General features: G+C 30.6%; 1 protein-coding gene across 1 annotated transcript in view; it reads left to right on the top strand.

The window, feature by feature from the left end:
• The window catches only part of LOC139512069 (annexin A6-like), a 31493-nt gene that overhangs the window by 1513 nt on the left and 18988 nt on the right, over positions 1–10992 (top strand). Inside the window, exons 2-9 of the mRNA XM_071299389.1 lie at positions 732–869; positions 4372–4525; positions 5041–5239; positions 6219–6330; positions 7711–7910; positions 8599–8776; positions 9688–9791; positions 10235–10310. Of these exons, the coding sequence (XP_071155490.1) occupies positions 758–869; positions 4372–4525; positions 5041–5239; positions 6219–6330; positions 7711–7910; positions 8599–8776; positions 9688–9791; positions 10235–10310 (1135 nt within the window). The 5' untranslated portion in view covers positions 732–757. The remainder of the gene's footprint in view (positions 1–731; positions 870–4371; positions 4526–5040; positions 5240–6218; positions 6331–7710; positions 7911–8598; positions 8777–9687; positions 9792–10234; positions 10311–10992) is intronic.

The raw sequence follows: 10992 nt of genomic DNA, 5'->3' as shown, positions 1-10992 counted from the left end.
ATAGTAGCAGACTTGGCATTCTTTAAAAGAACTGCACTTGGTTTCAGTTCATAGCAATGCAAATGTGTATTCATTTTACAAGAAAGAAGAGCACACAGTGTATCCTTATTAAGATCAGCCCTACACTCTGTAGCTATTTTCTTTACTAAAGAAAATGCCCTCTCACTGTCTGCATTGCTGTTTGGCAAAACCAGTAATGTTTTAGCAAGTTTTGACAAAACAAAAAATCTTGGCTTGTTTTCAACTACCACTTTGTTATTTTCAACTGAAAGGGCCCTCTTTACTATTTGGGTGGTTTTAGTTTTTCCACAGGAATAACCTGAAGCTATTTCACAGCTCAGGTAAACAGTCCTACATTTTGACTTTTGGTTACATTGAAAAAGACCGATAAAACCGAAGGTCGCATTACTTCTAAATACCGGAAACAATTCCGGTCAGAAATCCGGGTGAAACGGGTAATGTTAGAAATTCCCGGGACCCGCCGGGTAAAGAAAAACTCCCGGGTGAGAGGTGAAAATAACGGGTGTCACCCGCAAAAAACGGGTGAGTTGACAGGTATGGTTATTCATTATCATTTTTTAATAATTCTGAAAATTTATTTCTTCAACACAGAGCCTTGGCACACATCAAACATCAGGCTCTAAAGGGCCTAGAAATCCCTTAATATTGTAAATCAACAATCTAATCTATAAAAGATGTCTAATTTAATAATATATTTTCTTTACTTTCAGATAAATTTGATCTTTGAAGATTTAGAATGCCAAGTGCTGGTGCTGTTTGTCCGCCTCAAATTACTCCTTTACGTAAACACATACCTGGCATCGTAAAGTCAAAAGTTGATACTACAACTCTAATTGAATTAGTTTCAGGTAATAATAAACAAAAAACTTTAAAAATGAAACACGCACTCACAAAAATATTGTAAATTCAGAAATTATTGCAATGTTCTCATTATTGTCAATAATAGGATGATAATGGCAATAATAAGAACTAGCATTCTGATATCTCATAGACATAAGTGTTTGCAAGTATTTCTGAAATCGCAATAATAAGTCTCACATTTTTGTTATTCATTCAAAAATCACCAAAAAAAAAATGCACACAATAATTTCTGAATTCACCCTATACATCCTGAGTCAATGTTTATTATATATATATGTTAAAAAAAAAAGAGAAATGTCATTATGATTGTCATGGAATCAAAGCTAGTTTATAGGTGTAGCAGATCTAGAGTTGTCATAGACAGATCATAAAGTTCATGTAAGATGTAACATATTATGTGGTTTGAGTCAGGTAAAGATATATTTCTTTTAAGGGAATTGATTATTATTGCCAAATAAAGTAGAAATAGGAGTGGTGGTTGTAAACTTTCAATAAAATATGTTGCCTTTAGGAGATGCATCCTTAAATTGATGTAACGAAATTGTGTTTGTACCCAGTTCTTGCAAACAGTTACATTGTAAATTATTACATAATTTGAATCTTTCTTGTTCATATTCAATTTGCAGTATCCCAGAAATCCTGAGTTAAATTTCATCAGAGGTCATTGAAATAATCCACTATTTTCATCATGCCATTTAGTGGAGGTATAGCTGGTCCCATAATTGTTCCATTACGTCGCCCAAAAATTGGTGTTCTTGGGTCAAATATTGATACCAAGACATGCATGTCCCTTCAGTCAGGCAAGTCTGCATGGAAACAAAATAGGTTTCAATAGAAGCTAAAACAGCTAAAAAGCATGATGATAATGGCTAGGAGACAGATTAATATAAGCATCTTTGCTTGTTTCTATTTTATGTTTAATGAATGTACCATATAATGAATTAATTCAAATGAATATTGTTTATACTAATGGCTCAAAAGGCTTATGCTTACACACTACTTATAACTTTTAAAATAGCATGGCAAGTGGGTCCACAATTTTGATAAAGCTGATCATAATGATACAAAATTACAGTTGAATGCTAAGAGCACCTTAAATTTAATATTGGTGTATACATTGTGAAATATGAATTATATGCAACTAATACACTTTTCTTGGTTTTTTTTTACCATAATTGATTATTTAAAAAACCTGACCCAGTGGAACATAATGACTTTGGAAGATATCAGAAATCTTTAATATGAAACACGTTTCATCTTGTAAACTCCTTGTGAATTCAAACATGTTTTTACAGTGCTCTTACACTGAATATGCTAACAGTCAGAGTATTTGATATAGTTATACAAGTAATTTGATTTAAGTGATATTTACTTGTCATATTTTAGATTTTCCTATCAAGGCTTGAATAATCTTCCCATTTAAATGCTTTTTCCAAAAATGTATTTATACAAGTATTTTTTGCTTGTTTCTAGTTACTTGTATATCCATTACCCCGGACAGTCTATTAAAAAATCAAATTGTAACATACGTGTATGGTTTGATTTATTATTTTATTATTTTATTTTTTTAGTATAAAATTTGACAGCCATATGCATTTTTTTTAGTCTCTCATATGTATATGAAGTGAAGGATAGAATAGAATATGCTATGTTTTTTATAGGATAGAATTAAATATGCTTTGTTTCAAATAGGATTAGATAAAGCATGCTTTGTTTTCTATAGGATAAAATGAAATATACTTTACAATGTATGTAACAGCTTTTGATGACATTGCTGGTATTTATAGCAATGATTTTTTGCATGAAATATATGCCAGCACATTTATGTTTAGTTAGTTATTTAAGTTTTGTTCGGTTGTTTATAAGTATTATAATTAGTGTCACAAATGAAAATTGCTTTGAATAGTTTATATTTTTGATATAATTATATTCAAAGATTAAAAATGATACATAAAATTGCATCTTCATCATGTTCATGTTATATACATGTACAAATCCAAACATACATGGAAAAGGTGTAGACTAAAATGCTCTTAAAAAGTCAAAGAATTTTTGTTCCCTTCAAAGTTATTAAAAGTGAAATTAAACATAAAGCATGTTTAATTTTACAAGAGCTAGTATGAATTAAAATATGTTTTTTTTCAAGATATATATCATTTTATTGTCGAGCTTGCAGAAAGCTTGACAGGGATAGTGATACGGTGGCGGCGTTAGCTAACTTCTAAAAAGCTTTATATTTTAGAAGGTGGAAGACCTGGATGCTTCATACTTTGTATATAGATGCATCATGTTACGAAGTTTCCGTCAGTCACATGTCCAATGTCCTTGACCTCATTTTCATGGTTCAGTGACTACTTGAAAAAAAAAGTTAAGATTTTTTGTAATGTTAAATTCTCTCTTATTATAAGTAATAGGCTATCTATTTGGTATGTGCGTACCTTGCAAGGTCCTCATGCCTGTCAGACAGTTTTCACTTGACCTCAACCTCATTACATTGATCAGTGAACAAGGTTAAGTTTTGGTGGTCAAGTCCATATCTCAGATACTTTAAGCAATAGGTCTAGTATATTCAGTGTATGGAAGGACTGTAAGGTGTACATGTCCAACTGACAGGTGTCATCTGACCTTGACCTCATTTCATGGTTCAGTGGTTATAGTTAAGTTTTTGTGTTTTGGTCTGTTTTTCTAATACTGTATGCAATAGGTCTACTATATTTGGTGTATGGAATGATTGTAAGGTGAACATGTCTAGCTGGCAGGTGTCATCTGACCTTGACCTCATTTTCATGGTTCAGTGGTCAAAGTTAAGTTTTTGAGATATTTTTTTTTGTAATGCTATATGCAATAGGTCAACTATATTTGGTGTATGTAATGATTGTAAGATGTACACCTCTAGCTGGCAGTTGTCATCTGACCTTGACCTCATTTTGATGGTTCCTCAGTGGTTATAGTTAAGTTTTTGTGTGTTGGTCTGTTTTTCTTTTACTGTATGCAATAGGTCTACTACAATGTATATTTGGTGTATGGAATGATTGTAAGGTGAGCATGTCTCCCTGGCATGGTTCATCTGACCTTGACCTCATTTTCATGGTTCATTGGTCAATGTTTAGTTTGCTGGGTTAATGTTAAGTTTATGTGACAGTTGACTTGTAATAAATCTATATTTAGGACAATCAACATAATATCAATGATTAGTAAAGAAGGCGAGACATTTCAGCGAGTGCACTCTTGTTAAGCTTTTAGAATGAATAATCAATAAAAATATTTCAGATGTTATAATCTGTAGTTTATAGCTGTAAACATAAATATTATATGTCATAGTATATAAAACAAGTAAAGAAATTTGAACATAAACAATCAAAGATCTATCAGTAAGGCTCTATTCTCCAGATAATGAATATCATTAAAGACCACTATGTACTGACAGAGAGTTTTAAGATAATGAAATTAAATATTTCTTTAAAAAAAAGTTATTTTCTTATTCTGTAGACACTCCTGATTGTAAATTATACTTCACCTCTGATGGCAGTAAACCATCAGCCTTCCAGAGGAAGATAGGTGGGAAGGAAGTCACATTTAAATATGTAGGCCCATTTACACTTAGATCTGGCAAAAGAACTCTCAAAGCCATTGCTGTCAGCAGGTATGTATAATAAATATCTATTAATATAATTAATTCACAGTGTTTGTTTTTTTGATGATTTAAGATGTGTGTTAAAATTTGTGCATACAATTGGCTTAATCATAAAAAAAAATCAAAAATATTTTTATATTACTCACAAATACTCATTGTGAAAGCCAAATTCTTGGTACTACTCTTTAATGAAAATAATTGAAAGTTTTACTAGATAGCAAAACTTTGAATATGACAAAATTCAGAATAGTGGTCAATTAACCATTCTAATGGAAAGAATCACTGTTGACTAAGGAGGACATTTAGAACATACATCTGAGTAAATTTGAATGCAATTAACAGATTCAACTTATCTTTTTGCACTTATGTAAAAATATCTGATTAAACATAATTTCTAATACCTTGCATTGCCTTGTAAAAGATATTGAGTGTCAGCCACAAAAATTCATTTCAAATAAATGTAACATTACAGTTTCCCATTCAACGCACAATCATGAATGCAAATGTAAATGTAAAATTTTCAGAGATGGCATGCGAGAGAGTGATGTTGTCACTAAACAGTTTAACGTGGAAGATATTGGTGCTCCATCTGCAGATTATACCACTGATGATTACAACAGTTTCTTTGAGACATCTGACCTTGACACAGACTGTACATTAACATCAGGATCAACATTAAAGTCATCACATAAAAAATCAAATCTAAAGAAGAAACCTCAGAGGGTAAATCTATCAACTTATTATAAAAATTAGGAGATGTGGTTTGATTGCCAATGAAACAGCTATTCATCAAAGTTCAAAAGAAGTGGATGTAAGCAATTATAGGCAAATGTAAGGCCTTCAACAATGAGAAAAATCTATACCTATATGGATATTGTTCATTTTATTAATATATTATCGTCGATTGAGAAAAGTTGTATTCTCATGGATATTTGATTTCCTGGTTTTGATAAAGTCTTATGCAATATAAAAATAAGGAGATGTATTCTATAGAAAATTAGAATTTTATTGAAAATAACAACTAATTTTGCACCTTTTCTAATGAAGTCCACCAAATGTGTATCCCAAAAATAATGATGAATTCACAGTGCTTACATACATGTAGTGTGAGAACTGTTTTAACAAGTTTAGAACATGGGTAAATGCATAATATATATGGCTTTGATGAAAAAATTGAATGTTTTAATGGATATTAAAGGGAATTGGTGGTGTAAAACTTTATGGAAAAGTTATTATTTTGAATATATTGGGGTGAATTGTGGAAATACTTAAAAAAGTGATATAGACATGAAATAAGTTCAAGAGATATTCACAGTTCTTTTAATACAATAGAAGTAAAAAAAAATGTACCCCACCCATCCCTAAATTGAACTAATTTTATATTTGATTAAGGTGATACCCAACACTTTCACTAAAATTAATTTGGCTCGTTTAATTTTCATAAAATTTTGTCAAAGTATTTCCTTTGACCCTTAAACAAAAATATAAAAATTTAAAAAATTTTGAACCAACCGTTTTGTCAGAAAAATTACACTGGTTATATAGCACTTTGATAAAAAAAACAATTTTGATCATTGAGAAGCTTAATATTCCTTTTACAACACAATGTAATTAAAACGTTTAGCTGACTTTACAGAGTTATCTCCCTGTTATGTTAGGTTCCACCTTAAATTGAATGTATTTTTGTATAAAAATATTTCAGAGTACAACCCCTATCAGAAGTAAATCCCCTATGAGGAAGACCAAGACACCAAAAGAAGCATGGGCCAGTAGTAGTTCACCTGTGTTGGATGTTGGAGCTTATGATGGACCAGGTACACAAAATTATAACAAAGAAATAATTTGTTATGAAAGCTTTCTGTTGAATAATTATGATAGTTCATATTTTTATACCACTGCTGTTTAGGAAGGTGTATGCTGTTTTACCCTTTGTTTGTCTGTCCAATGGAATTTCAGTCACTTTTTCTCATTAAATACAAATAACATTAACATTTTCTTTCTCACCATGCTCTTATTAACCCATAAATCTTCCAAGAAGAGATCAATATACATGTACAATTTGTTTGCACAGTACCCCTGTATATATGCTGATTGGAGGACCAAGACAGTAAAACCTTTATTAAATAGGTCATACTTGTATAAACATTATAGTATTATAAAGTAGATATTTGGTTGGAAATTGTACAAGTGAAAAAAAAAGGGAATTTCTTTTGTCTAGCCTTAGACTTTAGTTGAAAAAAGCAAGACATAGCAATCCTACATTCCGTCGGCGGTGGCCTGGGAGGCGTCCACAAATATTCACTCTGTGGTTAAAGTTTTTGAAATTTGAATAACTTTCTTAAACTATACTGGATTTCTACCAAACTTGAACAGAAGCTTGTTAATGATCATAAGATAGTATCCAGAAGTTAATTTGGTAAAAATAAAATTCCATTTTTCTGTACTTTACTTATAAATGGACTTAGTTTTTCTGCCGGGAACATTACATTCACTCTGTGGTTAAAGTTTTAAAATTTTTAATAACTTTCTTAAACTAGCCTGGGTTTGTACCACACTTGGACAGAAGCTTGTTTATGATTATAAGATAGTATCCAGAAGTAAATTTGTAAAAAAATAAATCAATTTTTCCATATTTTATTTTTTAATGGACTAAGATTTTCTGCCAGGAAACAACAAATTCACTCTGTGGTTAAAGTTTTAAAAATTTCAATAACATTCTTATACTATTTTGGATTTGTACCAAACAACAGAAGCTTGTTTATGATCAAAAGCAAGTATCTAGAAGGAAATTTTGTTAAAATTTTATACCTCTGTATCTGTATTTTACTTATTAATGGACTTAGTTTTTCTTCCAGTTAACATTACGTTCAGTCTGCAGTTAAGTTTTAAAACATTTATTAGATTCATAAACTATCATAGATTTTTACCTAACTTAGACAGAAGCTTCTTACAATCAAAAGAAAGTTTCAAGAGGAATAATTCATTGATTTGTTTCCTAATTTTTGTTGAGCCTGCGATTAACAGCAAAAGTAGGCGAGACACTGGGTTCCATGGAACCCTTACAAATTTTTTCTCCAAATGAGCAACTGTTTTTAAAATGATTTTTCAAATTTAGTTGGAAGCCCCACTTATGTATACAAGTATAATTTACGACAATGGAGGTTTTCATATCTTTATACATTTGAATGTTTCAGAATACCCCACCCCTGAGATGCCAGATGGACCTTTCAATCCTGTGAACTACTCAGGAACACAGATCAATGTATGGGGAGGTAATCCTAATGCATGGCCAGGCATGAATGCTAACAGTGGGGCAGTTACATTTGGTCAGCCTAATCAGGGAATGATACCATGCTCTACACAATTTGGTTACCTTACAGAAAATATGATTCAGGTACTTTAAGATATTAGTAGCTGTTTTGCCAATTCACTACAGAAAAGAGGTATGGAATCATAGATTTGGCCCTAAATACTCTCAAATTGGATAGAAATTATTATAGCAAAAACTAAGATTTTCATCATGAGGGTGCACAAAATGTTGTCATAATGACATCCTTACTAGTCAATATGTCTGAGCTTGTTGTTTATTGTTTTGTTTCTAAATCTGTCAGATATCTTTTATCAAATGTTTATGAAAGTACTGGGATTAACTTCACATATTAAGTGCAAACCCTCCTTAAACCTTCTTTTTTTTTTTTTTTTTTTCATTTTGAAGTATTTGACACTACAGATAGTGTGGTCTTTTTCTGATTAATATTTAGTTGTCAGTTGGTAGTCTTATTTAAAGTATATGAGTTTAACATTCCTTGAAATCCAATAGTCCCAAAGAGTTACTTTAATCTTGGCTTCTACCATTATAATTTTGAACAAATTCAAAAATCCTTCCAAATTTTGAAGACTTAAAGTCAATGTACTGGTCCCAATTTAAAATTTCAAATATGTTAAATGATAAATGAAATATCCAAATTGAACAAAGCGCCACAGATCATTTATATGAATGCTTTTGTTGAATTAGTGTAAAATTAATTTATATACTAAATAACAATATAATAGATATAACTTATGAAATGATATTTTTTTAGGGATGTAATCCAGAAAACAGACATGTTACAGTTGGAGAACTTAGAAAATCAATGGAAGGAAGAAGACCTCAAATAAAAGAAAAACCTCCTTCTCCACCTCCAAGTCCACCCCCTCGTGCTCCGGCTTTAGAATATCCTCCAAAAGATCCTGTACCCAATACTATTAGTCCTGGAAACGGTAAATACATTGACATTCTGTGGATTCATTTTTGTGGATTCATTTTCGTGGGTATCAATTTTGGTGGGTATTTGATTTCTTTGTTTTGCTAATCTCTGCATACAACATATAAAATGCGAAATTCATTGAATATTTGATTTCGTAGTTCACTTGTACCCACAAAAACCACGAAAATTGGTATCCAACAAATACTAATGAATCCACAGTTTATGATATAAAGTCATGTTGTTATGAAAAAAAATAATTCCCAGATTAAGGGGACACACATTTGGAATTAAGCTTGATATTTTTAGGATTTGTAAGACAGGAAGGATATAGTTATTATACATCTTCTGATTAGTAACCTTGAGAACATTGTCATTTTACCAATATGAAATCTTGTATCTTATTCTGGATTTTATGTTTGAAATGTGTGCAGCATATTAAATGGTCAAATTTAATTCGTTAGACATGTTATGTGTGTCTAGACCAAAGAGTGGAACAAACCAAAATTATTTTTAATGTGCTTTTTTTGAAAATAATCTTAGTTTCATGATCTAAACATAGACATTTTCTTAGGGGACATTTTCACAAAGTGACTTAAAGTATTATTTAAAACTATTATGTATATGTTTCATGATATACATGTCATTTGTAGCTTCAATCAAAAACCATGTCATAGAAAGTTAGACAATTTCATTATCAAAAGAAAATCTGAATAGACAACCACCACTTACAAGGAAACTCAAAGATCAAGAATACAAATCCCACCTAAAAAAGAGACGTGAACTTCAATGTTTCAGAATGGTCAGTCGTCCTTGCTCCACTCATGACCCCCATATATAGCTTTCTACTTGTTAACACTCTGTTTTTTATGAAACGTTCTTTATTTGTTTTTTGTTTGTGAATTTATTATGATTATTTATTTTTAGGTGATTTTAAAGAAAATATACGTCATGTATATGCACATATGCTTGAATATGCAAAAGGAAATAAAGACTTCAGATTGAAGGTAGCAGAACCTAAAATGGGAAAGGTAAGTTCTCGTTTTGAATTATATTTTATTCACTTTTCACTGGATCACTTAAGTTAACCAAGACTTTTAAGGTACAAAAATTACCATCTATTTGCATTCTATTAAACATTATCAAAGAATTAATGAAATATGCCTTTGAAAATATTATTAAGAATTGAATGCTTCTTTTTTGAAAATTCATTGGGTTATAAAAGTATTAATTGAAGTACATTTGTTTGAAGAGCGCTTCATTCTAAAATTGTTGGCACAGTCAACGCTTGTACAACCCTATGAAATAACTAAAAGAAGTGTTCAATACTTATAATTACATTTTTTCGCTTTATTCATGAAAACACAATTACTATCGATGTTTTTTTCTTTTATTTACCTAAATAATGTATTAGAATGAAACATACATCTAATGTAGTTATTGAAATACACAATATATGAATTTACAATTGCAGATGTTAGAAGCCAAGTTTGAAGATGAAGGTGATGGATATAGAATCTCAGTTGTCATGGCGAGGCCAGGTGTGCCCAGTAAGTGAACAGCAGCATGCCTGTGTATAACAATCTAGCATTTTATATAACATATTCTGTGATATTTTGAAATCTGTTGCTTTGATATTCACCTGGTGTCTTCATTTCTGTCAAATGTGCATGTCAATCAAATGTTAATTTAGGTGCAATAAGCAGAACGCTATATTTATAAAGACTTTAAGTTTACTATTTTCTTTAACTTCAAAAATAGAAATGAAAGGGTAATTCATATGCAACAGATTTCTGTAACTGTTAGTTTAGATGACATTGTTGTACTTACTATATAGGTGTATATTATTGAGCTTTAGAATGTATACTGTAAAGGTGAAGGTATGTTTTGGGTTTTATGCTTTTAACCTGGTAAATTTACAGAAAGAATATAAAATTTGTGTGAAACCTTCATTTAATAACCTTTTATACTTCCGAAATAAAGGCTTCAAGAACAACATGTGCTCCAAGCTATTTATCAGCAAGAGTCAAATGATCAAGACATTATAAGAAAATTCTTTTTTACAAATTCAGCAATGTTTATTGAAGAAAATTAATATAAAGATTATTTTTGCAAATAAAAAAAATTTCAAAATTAATTTTATAACTAGATACATGTATCAGGAATGTTTTAGTCCCAAATCATACTTTCTTCTATATTAGATACCCATGTTTTCATTGTAGAAACAATATT

This window comes from Mytilus edulis, chromosome 2 (assembly GCF_963676685.1).
Source record: "Mytilus edulis chromosome 2, xbMytEdul2.2, whole genome shotgun sequence".
In the NCBI taxonomy this organism is placed as follows: Eukaryota; Metazoa; Mollusca; class Bivalvia; order Mytilida; family Mytilidae; genus Mytilus; species Mytilus edulis.
Note: the sequence above shows the minus strand (reverse complement) of the source record. Positions and strands in the feature narration are given on the sequence as shown.